Source organism: Mytilus trossulus, chromosome 7 (assembly GCF_036588685.1).
Source record: "Mytilus trossulus isolate FHL-02 chromosome 7, PNRI_Mtr1.1.1.hap1, whole genome shotgun sequence".
Classification (NCBI taxonomy): Eukaryota; Metazoa; Mollusca; class Bivalvia; order Mytilida; family Mytilidae; genus Mytilus; species Mytilus trossulus.
The window spans coordinates 35,508,133-35,528,891 of NC_086379.1; the positions used below are offsets into that span (position 1 = coordinate 35,508,133).

A 20,759-nucleotide genomic window follows, 5' to 3' on the forward strand; every position below is an offset into this window, starting at 1 on the left:
AGAGTGAAATGTGATGATGCTAAAAGTTGCCCTAAAAAATACTGGTAGCGATTTATCTTTGGTCATTAAAACTTTTAGTGACTAGTCTAGAAAGCTACACAGCTACAGGTTGCACTTTATAGCTTTTTGTCTATATATACAGAAATGCAACCTGCAGCCTATCTAAGCGCTGTCACCGCTCATTGCGGTGGTAAGGGGGAATTACTTCTGGTTTTCAGATCCATAGTTAATCCATGAACACTGCACTAGTATAATGCTTTGACTCTCAACAGATGATTTGAAGAAATTTTTCAGCTGTACTTCAATTTCACGTGAAAGTTTTGGATAATTACGCAAAAATAACTACAAGCTCCTTCGTTTAAGGACAGCTTAAAGATATTCAAAGAGAGGAACACATGATTTTATCTAAATTGTATAGACTCAAATATGCATATTCTTATAAGCTATTAGTCTTTGTAAAATTAAAGTTTGACTTAAATATAGTTGTGTAAGTCACACTTTGTATTTTTTCAAATGCAAAATTCAGCTGCAAAAGATAGACGGAAGATACCAAATGAATATTCACACACATCAGTCAAAGATCAACTGACAATGCCATGACAAAAAACTACAAAGTACAAAAGACAAACCATAACATAGAAAACTAAATACTAGTACTCAGCAACACCAAACTCACCATAAACCGGGGATTATCTCAGATGATATGGAAACATTATTTCAAACATGTCTCTGGCGATTCATTAAACTCATCGATTTTGTTGCTTATGGTTGTTTCTACCAAAACTGCATGTTTATGGCTTTTTTGCATGTGACCATTATATCTATTACTCTTAAGAAATATTGACAATTTAATTACAGATCTGACCGTTTGACCCCTTTTGATGTGTAATCAATACTAAGACATGCAACGATGGTTATTTTGTTTTATCATCATTAAACAGTTAGTAAAAGACAAGCATTGAATCACAAGTTTAGATAAAAAAAAAAGTATCTTTGAAATTGAATTACATCTAGTAAATCTGTTTTTTGTTGAAGATTATACATGTGCTCTTGGTCTATTCTTCTTCAAGTATGCAGCTCCATATTGTTGAAGATTGAGAACTCTTTTGGTCCATTTAGGCCAATGTAGTTGGAAAGCTGTTTCATTGACACACCCTTTACATACCCTTTTCATGGTGCATTTCTCTTTTAGTAAGTGGCAAATTTCAATTTCTAGGTTATAAATTATTATAATGAAGTTAAGTTTCTTTGAGTAAAATCTAATTCAAAAGCAGAGTTAATTAAATAGCTCTCTGACATTTCAAAGTTGTCACTGTGAGTTAAACAGAAATACAACTTCATTGCAAATAACACCATCTTTCGAAGTTAGTTAAGGGAATGCATTGCTTATTCAGTAAATTATGAGTCACATCTGTCCAAGACTAATGTACGTCCAGTCTGAGTTATTTTTTTGGTCAGTTGATCATGATTTCCCTGGTGGTTGTCCATCACATATTTACGAACAGCAAGGTTAATTTGACAGACGAAAATTAATATTTCATCATATATATAGTTTCATTTTTTTTACCGGAAAATCGTAATTACGCAAATCTAACTCTCGTTAAATGTTTTTCTTTGACAACTTTTAATGAATACAGTAACAAGAACCGCTTTGATGGATGCTTATCCGTGAGGGATAAGTTTTAATGTCTTTTTGTTTTATAGAAATGTAGAAATCTATTAACAGATAGAAAGACATTGGCAATCATACCACATCTTCTTTTTATATGCAAGAAGATGGCAAATTATCGAGCTCGTGATCAGAAAGCACCAAACTTAAACACATGCACTCGTATTTTAATAAAGTGACTTGTTAAAATATGTAATGGCAAAGTCGTGATTCAAACTATGGCAATAAATATATTTCAGATCGAAAATGTGAACGTTTATACAGTAACTGTTAATGTCCATCATCCACCGGAAGACGTCTCAAATATTTTTAAATCCATTTTCCTTTGAAATCAAAGGGCTTTTAGAATCAAATCATCTATGATCCATTTAATTGGATTCGAAGTGGTTGTCTTTTACGTGACTTCCTGTATTTACAAAATGTCAATGCAATCTAAATAGTGATATGCGATTAGAGTGGGACAGTCTTGGTCAAGTCGGCATGGCAACACAAATCCGCCACAAAGATAAATAACATACCTGTTGAAACCAAAGTACTGACAACGTCTCAGACATATCAAACTAAAATTGACTGTAACGAGACATTCCTTTTCATATTGTCTTTACTCTTGAAATATCTTCAAGAAATTCCACAGACTGTTTTTTCTCAACACTCAAAAATGCTGTATAAAGGGGGACCGTATAAAGGCAACAAAGTAGTTTTCTTCAGAGTCACACAGACCTTGATAATCGCCGTATAAAGCAGCATCGACGATATCTATCTACATAGGGCTGAAAAGCCAGTCAAGGTCGTTAAACACTTCCATATATCTACATAGGGGAAAATCAAAGTTACTTGTATTAACCTGAGCATATTTTAGAGAGTTAGAGAATACCAGAGCAAATATTAATTTTAAAACACTAATTTGACTTTACAAAATAAACAAAACTGAATTAATAAAATCCATGCAGTTTTGTGTAAAATGGTACTATAAGGATGTAATAGATCTGTCTTAGGTCAGTTGCATACCATGATAATGCAAGCTTTCTCTTTTAAAGACTGGATGTAAAATTTACCAAAATTGAAATATTGGTAAGGAATTCTCTTCATATAAAATAACAATTAAGGATATTTTTTTGTCTTTACTTACTGTTGCAGAATCCTTTGACTTTATCCTTTATCATTTTTCTCAATATTAAATGATAACATAATGCACAATGTCATGAATGTCAAGTGAACAGCTCTATGGTCGGGTGGTTGTCGCTTTGACATATTCACCATTTCCTTTCTCAATTTTATGTCTGTCTGACATGGTTCATCTGATGTTGACTCTTGTTTTTGGTTCATTGGTGAATGTTACGTTTTTGCAGATAGTTAGGTCATTTGTATTTAGTGTAAGGAACAATTGAAAATGTGCATTTCTGTCTATCAGGGTTCAACCTCTAAAACATATTGAAAAATAGGAAGCAGGGTATAGGACAAATCTGAAAAGGGTTTACACATTAGACCTCATCATTGCCAAACTTCAGACTAAATATGAAGTCAGTTTTTTCCAATGCTTTTTAAAAAAAAAAAGTGTAACAAACAATTTTAATGTAAAAATACAAATATGTGATGTGATTGCTGATTCATCAACTCTCAAGTAGAGACCAAACGACGAAGAAGGTCATTTAGTTCATTTAAACTATAATAGAAAAAAGAATCAAAGTATCTGCAAACAGTAAGTGGGTGTCTGACAGATCTGAAAAGTGTGCAAACATTAGAAGTCATAACTGTCCAGCAATTGATAAGTAGTCAATATGTTCAGAGTACTACTGAAATATGTGATGTTTTTTTTTAATCTTTCAACATATTGAACTTATTTCAAGTATCAGCAAACAGGAAGTAGGTCGTTGACAAGCTGGTCAAATATGGAGTAATTCTGTGCAATAGTACTGAAAAGTGACTAAAATAATGCTGGTAAAACAAACAGACAGATAAGGTGAATAATGCTGTATGGATTCCACTAACACTAGAATGGAATCATGAAATCAGATTTTCAATGTTTGATTTTTAGCTCTGATATTGACATTAACCTGCTATGATTCACTATATTTTTTGTCAATAAAATTTATTTGTTTCTATTATTTTTTCATTTCTTATAAACAGCACTTTCCATCTTTTCCTAACCAGTTTCTATGCTATGATTTACTATATTTTTTGTCAATAAAATGTATTTGTTTCTATATTTTTTTCATTTCTTATAAACAGCAATTTCAATCTTTTTCCTCTGAACATTTTGTATAATTTCCAAATTTTAAGAACAGTAGTTGCCATGTTCAATAACTGTTAAATTCATCATTTTCCACAAATTTCATTGGACTTTATCATACATTCATATTTAGAATCCAATAAAGGAATCAACACAAAAAGGTGAAGAAAAGTTCCCCTTTCCCCTTTGGTGGATAGCTGTATCACTGACAATCATAACACATCTTCTTATATTATATTGTCTTTTGTTGTAGGATAAGATAACAAATATATAGTGTCACAAAATCATGGGACTGCTCTCATTTTCAATATTCTTTGCACAAATATTTTCTGAAAAATCCACAATTATTTTATTTCTGATTTCATACATATGAAAAGTATATATGCTGTTGAATTTTTAAAAAAAAATTTTTTCATTAGGTAATCTTTATATTTTAAATTTTTTCATTGAAATAAGGTTTAAACTGCAAGGAACTTTATCTTTTTCTAAGCATCCTCAATTTCTTTTGATGCAACATCATCAACAATGTCTTGAAATCACCCATTGTTGCATGACTTTCAGGTGTGAAATTATCCGATTTATTTACAATCAGAAATTATCTGTTTTTATTTTCCTGAGAAATCACAGTATTTTATTACAAACAACGTCATAAATCAAAATAATACCCAATCTACTTAATGGGTTTCTTTTAAAATTATTACCACAAGAATTGATGAGTTTAGCTATATCATGCACGGCAGAAAAGAAAGAAAACATTTAATTTAATCACTAACTTTTAATTTTCAACTTAAAGACAGACATTAAATAGCACAGAACACAGATAATCAATTGAATAATATTCCAAAAAATAATACAATTTATCACATTTTGCTTCAGTTTTCAGTTTTTCTATAGATTAGTGTAATTTACTAAATGTTCCAAAACATATTAAGAATACAATTATCACTTTTTGCTTCAGTTTTTTTAAAGTTTTTGTATAGATTATTGTAACTGCATCAGAAGATTTTTCAAGAGACGAGCTTCATAGGTAACTGTATTCTTCCCAGGATGCATTGGTTCTGCTTCCAATGGCTGTTCAATGACAGCTTTCACGTCTTTTCCATACACTGAAAAAATAAAGGAAATTCCAAATATAATATGAAAGTACAACCAGATGCTCCGCAGGGCGTAGCTTTATACGACCGCAGAGGTTGAACCCTGAACGGTTGGGGCAAGTATGGACACAACATTCAAGCTGGATTCAGCTCTAAATTTGGATTGTGATTAAATAGTTGACACAGCATAGGTTTCTGACACAGAATGAATGTGTTCTAATGAACTTAACATTTTTGTTTTCTCTTAGAGCAATTCACTATGCTGTTGAATATTAATCCTCTCAAAAAATGTTTGAAGAAATTTTCTTTTTATTTATGAAATTTCAAATGAGAAAAATTGAACCCAATTTTTTAATCACATCCCCCTTTCCCTTATTCCAAAACTAATCTCAATTAAAATATTCTAATGGAGTTTGCAACAATAACTACTTATTTAAATACATCATAAATATTAAGATGTAAAAAAAACTGCTTGTTATCACTGAATGGTAAAGATTATTTAAATTTATCAGTTGGTAGTAAAAAGTGAATATACATTGTATATTGTATATAACAAAGATTTAAGTTGATTCTGGACAAAGAAAGATAACTCCAATTAAAAAAAAATCTTGCAATAAGATATTTCTTGCTTACTATTCTGGACAAAGAAAGATGACTCTAATTAAAAAAAAAATTTGCTATTTCACAATATTGTGAAATTAGATATTTCTTGCCATTGCACAATACTGTGCAATTGAAAAGACTTGCTATTGCACAATACTTAATATAATAATTTTAGATCCTGATTTGGACCAACTTGAAAACTGGGCCCATAATCAAAAATCTAAGTACATGTTTAGATTCAGCATATCAAAGAGGCCCAAGAATTTAATTTTTGTTAAAAACAAACTTAGTTTCAAAATTTGCGGTCGTATAAAAATGTCAATAAAGTTTGTGACCATTTAAAAATTCTACAATCCATTTATCATATTTATAGATTATTCATCAACCTTTTTGGAAATGTCAAAGTACTATATCAAGAGATCAGTCTTATTTTATTTAACTTGTGCTGATGTGCTTGTAAACTCAATTTAATTCTATGCGGTAGTTGTTTATATAATTTTAATGTTAATTTTTTGCCTGAATTAATCTGAAGAAAATGATGCGTCTCATTTGACACAAAGAATTGATATTTTTCTTACTAGACTACTTCAATATCAAAGTTAACTGAGATTTGTTATTCTCATAAAACTGAAAAATACACATGATACAGAGTAATTTATTCTTGGATAAATGATAAATTTCTCTGTGCTAATATTGATAAAATGTTGTAATCTGAATTTGGTTTTTTTTTCATAACAGAACTAAAGTTAAGTATTATTCAAAATGGATTTCTATTACAAATGGGTTTCTATTACAAATGGGTTTCTTTTGCAAAGAGAAAAAGATTTAGAATTAAGGTGGTACCCAACACCTTGACTAAAATTAATTATACTTGTTTAATTTTCATAAAATTTTGAATGTAGATTAACTTGGACCATCTGACAAAAATACAAAAATTTCAAAAAATTTGAACCTAGCATTTTATCAGAAAAATTACACTGGTTATATAGCAGTTTGACATTTGACACAACACAACGTCATTAAAACGTTTAGCTGATTTTACAGAGTTATCTCCCTGCAGTGTTAGGTACCACCTTAAAATGGTGAAATTTAGATATATTCAACAGTTTTTAGTGAAAGAAACAAAAGACTGATGATTCATTATGGTGTTTAATGCCAGCTCCTTATCCTTGCCTTGGTTGAGAGCGGAGTACCAACAGAAAACTACAGACTTTTGACTCAAAAACTGGCCATTCTAGTTAAATTAGATAAAAGTTGAATGAGAGGGGTTTACGCTCACAATCTTTGTATTGATAAAGCTAGTGATCTTTTTATCGTTTCAGAATCTAATGCATTCTGTTTATTTTCTTAAAAGTTTCATGAAAACCTCGTCTTCCCATATTTTACTTTAAAATTTCAATACTAATTGGGAATTGCATGATGTAGACTGCATTTAAGCAAAACATAAAAAAAAATCCATGTTCGTTTATAGGTCACTTCTGTCTTAGGGCTTTTATTCAGCCATAATGCTTTAATTTTTCTCTTACGTAAAAAATATTTCTATGTCACACTGACTTTTATCGAGAATTAATATCATATTTGTCCCCAAGGTTTGTCATATTTCACAATGATAAAGATAGAATTCAAATTAAAATGTCATATTTTTGTATATCTATGACAATACTTGAAGCTTTATTAAATGAAAAATCTAACTTATTGGAATAAAGCAATCAATTTCTGCCTCTGAGTAAAATATAAAATGCAGACTTAATAATGTCAAAGCTTGTTCTGACATTAAAAAGAAATAAACAGAAAATGATATAACATCTTATGATTTCAACATCTTACAAAAAAAATTAAGAAAAAAAACTTCACTTTTAAACTGGTTTTGGTTGATTTTAAAATTGCTTTTTGGTTCAGATTTTTAATGAATTAATTGATATACAAGTTTGAATGATTTTTTTTCTAATGTAATTTTACCTTTGATTTAAATAAGACTGTCTGTATCAGGATTTTTCATACTTTTTTAAGCCATTTTATTCCTCATCAATTTTTCAAATTTAGTCTTTTTTCTTTTTATTTTTGCACCAGTTTATACTCCATTCTATTTTTTTTGTTTTATTCATTTTCATTCTTTTTATTTTTAGGCTATGCATTCTCTAATCTTTACTTTTAGGCAATTCATTCAGTATTCTTTATTAATTGGCCATTCATTATCATTCTTTTTTTTGGCCATTCATTATCAATTTTTTACTTTTTTACCATTCATTCTCTATTATTTATTATTTGGTAGATAGAAAAAGATGTGGAATTAGTGCCAATGAGACAACTCTCCATCCCTTGGGTCTATTTTCCCCTATATTTCATTTCTTGGACCACTTTTCTATATTCTGTAAACCTTGAATGAGATCTACTTATTAAAGTCATAAGAGGTATACATGTAACAGTGTTGACAACCATAATACTTATGTTGGTAATATATCTATTTTGTTTAACATGGACTATCGATAACGTTCACTCAGTCTGTCAGAGGCCTTCCAGTGGGGATTTAATAAGAAAAAAGAGAAAAGTTCATGCATGTGCATGAGAAGAAAAAAAAAATGTTTCAGTATTCAACATTAAAATCAGCACACAAGGGTTAGTCCACTATTAACCTGAGCCCCAATAAATGGTCTTGTCTACACTGTTTTAAAATGGTTAATATTTCACTTACTTTCACAACATTCCAGGAATCCAATGCATTCTTGTACGACTTGATCCTTCATCATAATCATATGCTTAGCCATGTTCTCTATGAGAGAGAGGAAACATCTCTTGGCATAGTACCATGTGTCTGTACCTAACTTCTTGTTGTAAGGTTCTAAACTTTTGATCACTCTAGATATACCAAACTCATAATTTCCTTTGGCACAGTATAATGTTCTGCAATATAAAAATCACAGATTTTTAATTAGAAAGATAAAAAAATATGTGGTATGATTTCCAATGAGACAACTCTCCACCAGTGACCAACTGATAAAGAAGTTAACAACTATAGGTCACTGTATGACCTTCAACAATGAGCAAAACCATATGGCATAGCAGGCTATAAAAGGCAGTAAAGGTTTGAACTATTACTTTAAGGGGACATACTAGATTTGGCTGTGTAATCTTTTGATTTATAACATTCAGAATACTTAAAGTCATTACAGGAATGCATTTGTCATTTTGTGTTCAAAAAAACCAAAAAGTGGAACTTTCTTGACCTAAGCAAAAATCAAAGGATTTATCTAATTCATTATATTGACGTATTTTCGTGTATTTTTTTCATACAAAAAAGTATAAAAAAACGTCGTTAATAATGTGATGTTTCATATTAACAAAAAACTTGATTAATATAACCCCAACAAAGAAAGATCTGTTACAGTTTAAATAACCTAAATTGACTAAACTGGAATAGTTTAAATGTTAAATACTGATTAACTCGTCAAACTTTTCTAACAAAATATAGAACGACACAGAGTCATGTGCATAATCAATTGTATAAAACCAACACCAAACTTAATCAGTTGATTAATTCTGTACTCATTCAAGGTTTAAAGAATTAAAGAGGATTTTAATTAAGGTTGTTGTGATCCGTTTTCCCTAGATGTAATCAAATCTGATCAATACCAGTTTTGCGCCATATAAATAACACAATTAAGACATAATGCTACTGTGAATAGATGTTTTGCCGTATCGGAGAGAGTTCTCTTTATAAATCAGTTTGATTTATGTACTTTTAAATATCACACACTAACTTGTTAGATCTGTGGTAATCAATAATAAAACTATGACAAAAAAATCAAACTCTGAGGTAAGTTCAATAAGGTAAAGTCAGTAAAAAATAATAAAATCAACTGTTATCAAACAACGGAACTAGTGGATTAACAACAATTAATTTATTATAAAAAACAATTTTTCCTCAATATTATTAAACTGGTCAAATGCTACAGAATACTCCAACAATTACTGCCATGTTCAATCTACCTTATATATAAAGTCGATATAAAAAAGTAAGTTTTCAACAGAACTTATCAAAACAATTGCTATGGAATACCCTAATATTTAATGCTATGTCCACCAACTTAAAAAAGAAACAGAACATCAGAAGAGAACATTCAAACTCATAGGTCTAAGAGAAAATGACAACATTATGACAAAAAAGCACTACTAAGTATTGCCTTCAGGACTGTTTTGAGGTGAAAAAAGCAAACAAATCTGTTTTTTTTTGCTTTTTTAAAACTTTCAATAGTCTAAAATACATAGTTTCACGTGTATGCAAAATTGTTCACCATATTGGGACTAAATGAAACTTTTCAACAGTCATCTCCTCTTAGACAAGGTAATTAAACTTTGGTCTGTTCTATTGTCCCATTAAATAAATACAATAGCTATTGTTCTCTGTCATTCTGTGTAGTTTACTACTAAGACCTTTAAATTTCTAAGAGAATCTATCAGGCATTGATTAGTTTACCCTTAACAAGAGGACTCTGGTGAAAACTTTTACTTAATGGTTCACAATAAAGTTCTTGTAAAATGTGGCATCACAGTTTAAGAAATCTAGCATAGATAATTTAAAAGTGAATGTTACATGAGGTCAGCAGGTTATTCTTAGACAGATCTAGGATCATTGGGAGCAAGTTCAGCTAAATACCTAAGAGTATATATACGTCTATTTTAGGCAGTAAAAAACTCTCAAAGGATTAGATATTGGGAATAAAAAAAGTTAAATAAGAATGTATTAATCCAGAAATTGAATCAAAAGCAAACAATCATGACATGAAAATCCTATGTACATTTCCAGCAGGAGTTATTATGCAAATATATGCAAATTAGAGAAGGGAAATATAGTTTGATATCTATCAGTATGAAAAAACATCAAATATAAACTGATGAAATTGATTAAGACTTGATGTCAGATATGACAAATGTTATTTACACAAAAATGTCAGCTTGAGTCTGAACAGGTCCATTAACAGATTAAATATTTGTCTGTTCAGCCATCAATTAATTCTGATCGGAATTGAAACAATTTTACCCATTACCGTTCTCTTTATGGTCTATAAATGCAATCATCTTGTACAAAAAAATAGAAAATAGAAAAGAATTTAATACTCTATCAAACAGCTAAAATAATTGTGTTTTTTGTTATCCAAACACATCAGGAGATTGATTTGATTGGAATCTTGTCTACACTAGATTTACAGACAAGATAGGGTGAACAATATCTATGTTATTTTTAAAAAATGACTATATTAAGCTGTATCATTTATCTATTCAATTTACAAAATCAGATGCTTATGACAATGATAAACTGAAATGATTGTTATGTAGATTAGTAAACAAAAGTAATAAACTGATGTCCAAATCTAATAAAGGATTCATACAATCCTTATTTGTTACATTAATAAAATTGAGAATTAAAATGGGGAATGTGTCGAAGAGCCAACAACTCAAACAAGGAGCAAAAAACAGCTCAAGGCCACCAATGGTGGTCAATTAGGTTAACAAACATTCATTTTACCTGCTAAAAATATTTTGAGTTACAATGAGATGTTTATTGAGCTTCCAATGAGGTCATGTTATTTGAAAAAGCCTCATTAAAACCAAGATCTATTTTAATTTTGAAAGAAATTGGTTTTATAATTTTGGATTCTACCACTAAACACTGAATTTGATTTCAATCTATGCAGAAAAAAATTTGTAAGGGTTCCGCGGAACCCAGTGTCTCGCCTACTTTTGCTGTTAATCACAGGCTCAACAAAAATGAGGAAAAAAATCAATAAATATATTTCTCTTGATACTATCTTATGATTGTACGAAGCTTCTGTCCAAGTTGGTAAAAAATCTAGGATAGTTAATGAATCTAATAAATGTTTTGAAAACTTTAACTGCAGACTGTATGTAATGTTAACTGGAAGAAAATCTAAGTCCATTTAAAAGTAAAATACAGAAAAAATGGAGTTATCTTTTTACAAAATTTACTTCTGGATACTATGTTATTATCATAAACAAGTTTCTGTCCAAGTTTGGTAGAATCCCAGGATAGTTTAAGAAAGTCATTAAAATTTTAAAAACTTTAACCACAGAGTGAATGTAATGTTTCCCTGCAGAAAAACTAAGTCCATTTAAAAGTAAAAAACAGAAAAAATGGATTTATTTTTTTACAAAATTTACTTCTGGATTCCATTTTATGATCCTAAACAAACTTATGTCCAAGTTTGGTACAAACCAAGGATAGTTTAAGAAAGTTATTAAAATTCTAAAAACTTTAACAGTCCACAGAGTGAATGCAATGTTTTCCTGCAGAAAAAAACTAAGTCCATTTATAAATAAAATATGGAAAAAATAAAATTTCATTTTTACAAAATTTACTTCTAGATACTATCTTACTATCATAAACAAGCTTCTGTCCAAGTTTGGTAGAAATCCAGTATAGTTTAAGAAAGTTATTAAAATTTCAAAAACTTTAACCACAGAGTGAATATTTGTGGACGCCGCCGACGACGACGCCGACGCCGACGGAATGTAGGATCGCTTAGTCTCGCTTTTTCGACTAAAGTCGAAGGCTCGACAAAAATGTACTAATATGAAGACCCATTGGTGGCCTTTGCCTGTTTTCTGCTATTTGGTCCTCCATTTCATTTTCAATTTTACTAATTGTGCCACATGAGGTGTGAGGCTTTACAATTATACCTACCCTATGACAAGATTGACAATACAAAGATGGAAAATCTTTTTCTCAGGATCATCATAAGCAACTTGTTCTTCTTCCTTTTCTATCTTTCTCATCAAATCTTCAGCCTATAGTATAGAGGAAAATATTTTAAATACTTATTTAGCAATAAATTTCTCTTCAAATTATTAATTTTTTTAAGAACTTGAGCTCACTTTACTACAGTGATGATCTTGGCCAAAGTTCTGTCTAGATCCAACTAGACATACATGTTGACAATTTAGAGCTTAATACACCTTTTCCCTATTTGACTACTATCTAGGTCATTGAAGTATGAAAATTATACAGCAGCACAACACTAAGCAAAAAAATATTCCTGTAAGTTTTATTTTCACTAGATAAATGTCAAACCTACAGTGCATAACAATTTTGTTTATGATATCTATAGTTCAGGTGTCGTTATACTGTCATATAATCTTTAGTAAAATCTTATAGAAAATCATATATCTATATAGACTAGTGAAGTGACACGGTTTGATGATCTTTCTTTTTATCTAGAAATGGTTTCCGAGCAACATAAAGTTAAACCAATACCATTAAACACCATTTCATGCAAATAAACTATAAATCAACTTAAAGGGAAACTTCGCAAAAAAATCAAAAATTCATGTTATGTCCATTCTTTATAAAAATGCTCAAATTTATAAATATTAAAGTTTTATTCCGCTAGATAAGAGATCACCATCGATTTTAAATTTTGAGTATCAGTTCTTTGCGTTCCGCCATTTTGTTATCTTGTCCAAATAAAATTCACGATATGTCTATAAACGTCTATAAACCATAAAGAAACAAAACTACAGTAACCGATGTTGTCTTAATTACGTGTCGATATCTTGTCAATCGTACGGTTGTTTTATCTGACTAACTAACTTGATTCGGAAAATGTTCTTATATTTTTAATAACCATATAGTCTGTTATTTTTAAACTGTTAATATTGGAATTAGTTAAAAAGTCAAAGTTCAAATCATAAATAAGAGTTCCGTGAAAATTGTTTTCGAAAATCTAATTCGTTCATAATTCTTTAAAGTAATATACTTTATTCAAATAAATTAGGATCTTCGCTCCACTGATCACCCGCAAGGCTTAAGGTATTACTCCCAAAGGTATTGTGAGGGGTGTAAGGTGGCACGACCAGGTATTCAAACGATTTCCTGTCGGGCCTGCAAGTTCATGCATCGTTTCACTTCTGTAGGTATTGATCAGTGTACACGGCCGATAACTTATAACTTTCCATTTTGAACTATCAGGTGCATGTATAATATACATCTCTGTCTTGCGTGTCCGAAAGTGATATAATATACTAGTCATTACTTAACTCATACGCTTGTTTATAAATAAAATTTCTGGTGTAAAGAATATTATTTATAAAAAAAAAAATGATACCAAAAAAAAAAAAAAAAAAAATTGAAGATATACAAATATACGTATTTTTTCCAAGGGTTAATTTGGGGAAAATCAGAGACATATAATTGTATTATATGTCTCTGGGACAATGTAATATTTACTCGTTGTCAATAGTAAAGGACATAGTTGGATCATTCCAGAAATGTTAATTAAAAAAATGTGCGCACTTGTCGACGATTCGTTTATACGCCCGGATAGAAAGTTACGGAACTACAGCGCAATTTAAAATATATACATGTATACATTGAACATAAGAAAGAAACATACATTTTGTGCAAATTGGGGTAAAAGTTTCGTAAATAGACTAGTCCACGTATACCAACAGTATGTAATCATCCAATTCGATAGACTATTGTATACCAAAAGAAGAAGAAGAAGAAGAGGACCAATTTGATTTAAATACAGGTCGATCTATAACTTGCTTTGGATCATCGAAGTTATGAACATAGTAAAATCACAGATTTATATATCAATTAGAGTGTTCTCGAATAAAGAAAGAAATTCGTCATCACCACAACTGTTCCGACATATGCAACTGGACGTACACTAATAATCCCCGAGGGATGTGAATATTTTCTAGGAAAGCTATTGAGTATTAAAGTTTCAAATCATTTTCGGGATTTATATCCTTTCTTGATATTCAATGACAGCAAATTTAAAGAATAAACTGCTTGTCAGATATTTGTCCGCTTTAGGGGTATTCTTGCCAGTTGAACAGACTTATAATTACATTCAAAAATAGGGAAAGATGACATTAAATTCGTTGTCTTTTGTTTTTAAACATCTTTGGTCAAATAGTTATTAAGTATTATACGTTGTGAGACGAAGACTACTTTAATAAGGACGTCCCCGATTATGATTAAATATGGTTGACGTTTTTCACACTTGATAAAGAATATCTATTCGTAATTTTTCGATTCCATTCCAAGAAGACCTTAAATTTGCTGTCAATGTTTTAAGACTTCTCAAGTACAAAAGTATTTTTTCTTTATTCGTTCATATTATATTCCGCTTCGGTAGAGTTATCTTCAGTGAGTTCCAGTTATTAATTTGTACGTGGTTTTTAAAAAGTCTAAATCTAAGTGTTCTCATTCATTTATTTGCCTAATAAAGACAAATAAAAATACTTTGGTAAAGCTATTTATAATTTCTAAGTTCTCCTTTTTATTAGACATCAATCAAGGACAAAAAGTGTAAATCATTTCAATCGGACATATGAATTAAGTTTCCCGTCTTTAACCAAAAATTGTGTATTTCTTAGTAAATTAACTTATTTGAATTCAAATAAATAATAGCACCAACCATAATTAAATAATTCCACGGCGATCAATTTTTATTTGTCACCTACTTGAATATATATTTTAAATGTGTATATTGGATGCTCCCCTTGTCTTATAAATCACTGATCCGAATAGACAGTCACACCTGGCAAGGTGTGCCCGAGAGGCGTGGTTAAATACCGAAGTGCAAATAACAATTTACCTTTCAACAAGCCATCTACGAGTATTGCTACAGAACCGTGAATACACACATCGTATCAACCAAGTCATAGCAGAGATAGTAAAAGGTCAATAAGAGTACACCAACATATTGTCTTTACAGATTATTGTACTTTACTTTGTTCACCTTTATCAGTCCGAAAATACATTAATTAAAAATCAATTTATAACTTTTTGTGTTGTCTACAAAAATAATTCGAATATATACGTTTAACATAGAAAATGTATCTCATGAATATGTACAATTGAACGTATGTGCGTTTTATCTTCTTATTATCGGATGGTTATTAGATAAAGCATAAGTCATCGGCGCGCTTACGATTACGTTAAAATATGATTAAAAACCAAGACTTTTAATGATTGTTTTTTAAATCCCGGCATGCAAAAACCAGGAGAAAACGTCACGACCTACAGGAAGTAGTTAATATTTTTTCATTAAATATTGAATTTCTCCTTTATTACTGCACATATAGCGATAAAACTTTGTGAATATATATATTATGTCATAATGAACATATTTAAACCATAAGTAAAAAATCGTGAATTTTCCCTTTAATGATATAAATTCAGCAACCTTTCCTTTCTAGTACAATTTCATGATCATGCTAATTTATCATTTTCTAATGTTAATACGTTTATTGACTGAATTTGACCTACCTCCTCGTTCTGACTTGTCATAATGTAGGATACACACAAGTTGGCAAGGACAATAGCACTAACATTCAAGATCTGTAAATATACAAAATAAACAAAATTCAGTCATACATTGAGACACTATCTAACATTTCTAAACAGCATACTTATTTTTCTAAATGAATAATGACATTTGAGAAAGTCAAATTATTTGGACAAATAAACTGTAGATTCACAAATTATTGCGATTAAATGCAACAGGGTTAAATTATAATCACAATAATTTAAACTCACATTTTGTAATTATTTATATGAATTAAACAGGATTTTTCTCAATATCGCAAAAATTCAAATCAAATTTTAGTATAATATGACAAAATCGCAATAATGAATGCACGCTTTTTAAAAGAAGTTAAACATTTCATGAAATTTAAAAAAGATTTATTACTTATAGCTAATGGGTTACTAAAATCATCTTACATTTATAAATATATATTTTTTAATAAATCCAATCACATGAAAAACAATCCCTTTTAGGGCTGTCAACAACTTCCTTTAATCTAAGATGTGCGATTGGTTAATTTAAAAAAAGTTGCGGTAACTGCGTGCTGTGTTTTAATGAGTTATTTTTTATAATATAAGCTAATACTTTCATAACATTTTCAAATTTCTTACATTGTCATAATTCTTTTTAACGATCGGCTCATAGAATCCAGCAGCTTCTTTATACTTATTCTCTTGCATGAAGAGGACATGAGCTACATTCAACTTCCAGACATCATGCTCATTACAGAACTCAACAGATTTACGGAATATCTTTTCTAAATGTGGATAGTTCTCCATGTCCCAATAAATCTTGGCTTGTTGCATCAAAACTGGGATATATCTGTAAGAAAAGAAAAGAAGAAGAATTTTACAAACACAATAAGAAAATGTTCAAAAAGTTAGAAGTTGACAAGAGGGTAAAAAAAACTCCTTAATGAAACAAAGGCATACAACTGCATAGCCAAAGAAGAAAAAAAGCAGTATAAATGACAATTCAATGAGAGGAAAACTTATTGGTTGAGAGTTGTTTCATTGGCAATCATACCACATTTTTTAATTTTTATTCAAAGATAACCTTCCAAGAGATGACTTAATTTTACAATGAAGACCTCATGATTTATAATCTCTCTTGCAGTAAAGCCAGTACATCTACCAGTACTGTATATTGTAACTCTGATGGACAGTTTTCTCACTGGTAATAATACCACATTTCCTTTATATATCTTAAATCGTTATAACTTCAAATTCTGGCTGCTTTACACAAGAATATGTTCTGTAGAATAAAGTTAATTACTGCTTTGAGCATAAATTCTGCCAATAATTTCTTTTTCAACCTAAGTCAAAATAGTTCAAATGAAAAAAATGCAGATCATTAGAAAATATCCTTAGAGTAAAAGCAAGTCAAACTTTAGAAATATCAAAAAAAATATAAATTTCTGGAAAATATATAAATAAGAATGATTGATGATATTTGACAGAACTCATAAGACTAGCCCTTGGAGACATATGAACTAAGAAGGTACAATGTAACTAATTCATCATATATGAATCATTCTCTAAAGGGAGAGTATTGATGGGGTTTACAGAATAGGTTAATGGGCAAAAACATAGTCAATAACTGGAAAGAGTAAAAAATGCAATTCTCAAATATAAAGAAGAGAGAATGGACAAAAAATAAATGATAGAAAAAATGGCTAAAACATTATGATTTAAAAATAGTACAGAAATGAAGATCTCTCACCAAAAGCCTCTTAATTACATTTAGTTTCAATCTTTGCAAATGAATGCATGGAGCAACTACATGCATAAAAATATAGCGCCACAATTGCCATAATAGTACATTTTTAAAGGATATAGTGGTTTTATTGGAAATCATACCACATCTTCTATTTTTTTTTTCTACATTTCATTCTTAATTTTGATTCAACAGGAAATGAGCTAAATTATGCATAATCCAAAATTAAACACCTTTTTAGTATGACAAAATCTGAAATAACAATACCGAAATAAATAAATTATCTTCAATGAAGATAAAAAAGTCATAAAATGCCAAATGAGCAATCTACCAGCAATTTCCAGCTTTATCTATAAACTTTCCTTATTTAAGAACTACTAATCTATGGATTTTCTCATTCATATCCTTACACACGCTTAGGTAAGCATGGTTACAAAATTAGATTCTGGCCTTATCAAATAACAGAGAAACCAAAGCTGAAAAAGATATTAATCTAGCACAACCAAACAAAGCTGAACTAAATTAACCACAAAATGTTATGATAAGAAATAATTTTCTGGCACCGATGTAAGGCAATCTTACAGATCAATATTTAGTTAATTAAACTACTTCCTCATTTTCACGTAAAAACTGGGGTTTGATAGACAATCATATATTATTTAGTGCTTTAAAAACCTGCTTTTAAAGAAACAATATATCTACTGAAGACCAAAGGCCGAGTTAGTCAATATCCATATGGCTCATTTTTAGGTTAAACAATTGGTAATGCAGTTAAAACAATACATGAATAAGGGACAACAGACTGTAAGTACGAAAATAGTGAAAAGACCAAAGAAACATCCAATTTTCTATTTAGGGCAAACTTGAAACATTGTGAAAAAACAGTTTTTGACACCTAGATTTCCTATTATTATGTTACCCTTAAGCTTATCATAGTTGTTGGGTTGTTGACTCACTGACAAAAACCCAGTATTTCCTTTTATCTAAAATATTTTTGCACCAAAATAACTAAGTTTTAATATATGTCAAAATAACAAATTACTATACTTTTTTTTTTCATTTGGACTTGTTAGATAATTATATAATTTAGAAGAAGCAATTTTTCTCTTGCAAAACTAAGAGAAGAAATATATTCACTAAGAAAACTAAAGTAGGCAAAATTTCATTATATATAATGAAAAGAAGCAACATTTTTACTTAAAAAATACATACAAATGTATACATTTTTAAATTCCAAATAAACAATAACTATATTTCAAATCAGTTCAATTAAGGCAAGACTGGAATAACTATAGTTTTTCTGTAACCTTGTGAAAAGGAAATGGACCAGGTTGAATACAAATAAATTTCCTTTCTACCAATTACTGGCCAAATTGATTATTAGGTTTACAGAAAAAAACTCTCATTTAGCCTTCACTCTGGCCAATCTCCAGTCTCATGACTTTTCAAGTACAATCTGCATTGGCATGTAGCGCTAGGAGAATTTATTTGTATTGATAAAAGCTTTTTGTACAATTCCATTCCGTCTTCAACAATGATTGCTTTATTGGATCTATTAAATTCTTAGATATAATATTCCTAACAGATAACTGTAAAACTATATCTTAGACTTGTAATAGCCTTAGTAGTATCGAGGTCCACAGAAGGAAATGTTTATGGATTTATTTGATGTTCGAGGCAATTCTAATCACAAATATAACTTGGAATGGGAGCCATTCCAAAGTGCATATATGTTCAGCATTATTGTATAAAGAAGAAAAAAAGATTTATGTTAAAAAATGCAAGCTGTGAAACCTTTGCTCTTATAATCTTAGGGATAATTTTTTTGACAATTTCAGCACACAGGACTTTTTAGGTTATGGTTGAGCATATGCTGACATCCAAAAGAAAGCTGCGGTATGGGCTTTCCTCATTGTTAAAGGCCGTACGGTGACCTAATGTTTGTGTCATTTTGGTCTTTTGTGGATAGTTGTCTCATTGGCAATCATACCACATCTTCTTTTTTATATTACATCCTTTTTATATAAAAAGAGGGACGAATTAACAAGGACGCCATCAAAAACCAAAAGTTTAACACATAATCATGCACACTTAAGGATGTAGCTGATAATTTTTGTGATTGAAACAATTTACCTCTCGAGCGCCTCATCATATTCATTGACTGCCTTCTTTACAGATTCATCATCATGGTTCTGTCTCGCCTCTTGTACCTATAAAATATAATCAGATTTCTTATAACAAATTACTGACAGAACATTACTCAATTCCCAATCCAAAAACAATCAAACTATCAAAGCTGTATAAGATTCTTATTAAACATTTAGCGTTGAATGCTGGAGATGTGATTTCTTTTCATTAAAAAAGGAAATACAAGAAGTCTTGTGACATATTTTGTAATGATGTCCACCAACTGAGTGTTAATAGTGTCAGCTGGAACTTGGAATATTGACAAATATTTATGGCTTTGGTCAGTAGAAATATGTAGGATTCAGAAGTGAAACATGCAGCTTTTTCTATTGTAAACCATTCCCATTGTAATTTTAAATAAAAAAAATATTGCAAAAATATTTGAATTTATTGTACAATCGGGGGTGAGCCAACATTAAGCTAGCTAGAATTAAAATGCACTATCATACATGAGGGAAGTTAGGAGGGGTCCTGATCCCGATATCCCAAGCTTTAAAACATGAAATCTCAAAATCCTGGGCTAAAAAAACATCCCCCATCAAACATGACCATACTTAATAACATGCCTTTGTGTCTTACCATCTCAATTCTGCATGAGCATCAATTTTAAAAAAAAGAGTTTCATTATAGCATTACAATGAACAAAGTAAAGGGTATTGAGAAATCAAATTAATTTTTTGAAGTCTAGGGCAGGTAAAACAATGAAAAGAATTTGTGGGCAATTAAGACCCTTCTGTACTTTTACTCTCCTTTCTTAAAATTCCTTGTTCGAATACCTCTGTGTAACTGCAAAGCAAAAATATCCCCAAGATATCCCAAATCTTATTATGGTTTAAAATGATAATATGAATTTAATTCACAGAATTTCTATATCTGATAGAAAGACTATAAAATTAAAACAAATTTGCATTTTGTGTTAATTA

The 20,759-nt window shown here is 30.0% G+C and overlaps 1 protein-coding gene across 2 annotated transcripts in view; it reads right to left on the reverse strand.

Annotated features, from left to right (window-relative positions):
- Positions 1-4,654: 4,654 nt before the first annotated feature.
- The window catches only part of LOC134724993 (intraflagellar transport protein 70A-like), a 52,716-nt gene continuing 36,611 nt past the window's right edge, over positions 4,655-20,759 (reverse strand). For both annotated transcript variants that reach the window (XM_063588436.1, XM_063588435.1), the window contains 6 exons: positions 19,783-19,859; positions 16,545-16,755; positions 15,894-15,965; positions 12,297-12,400; positions 8,289-8,497; positions 4,655-5,005 (listed from right to left, as the gene is read on the reverse strand). In XM_063588436.1, coding sequence (XP_063444506.1) covers positions 4,881-5,005; positions 8,289-8,497; positions 12,297-12,400; positions 15,894-15,965; positions 16,545-16,755; positions 19,783-19,859 — 798 coding nt within the window. In that variant the 3' untranslated portion in view covers positions 4,655-4,880. The remainder of the gene's footprint in view (positions 5,006-8,288; positions 8,498-12,296; positions 12,401-15,893; positions 15,966-16,544; positions 16,756-19,782; positions 19,860-20,759) is intronic.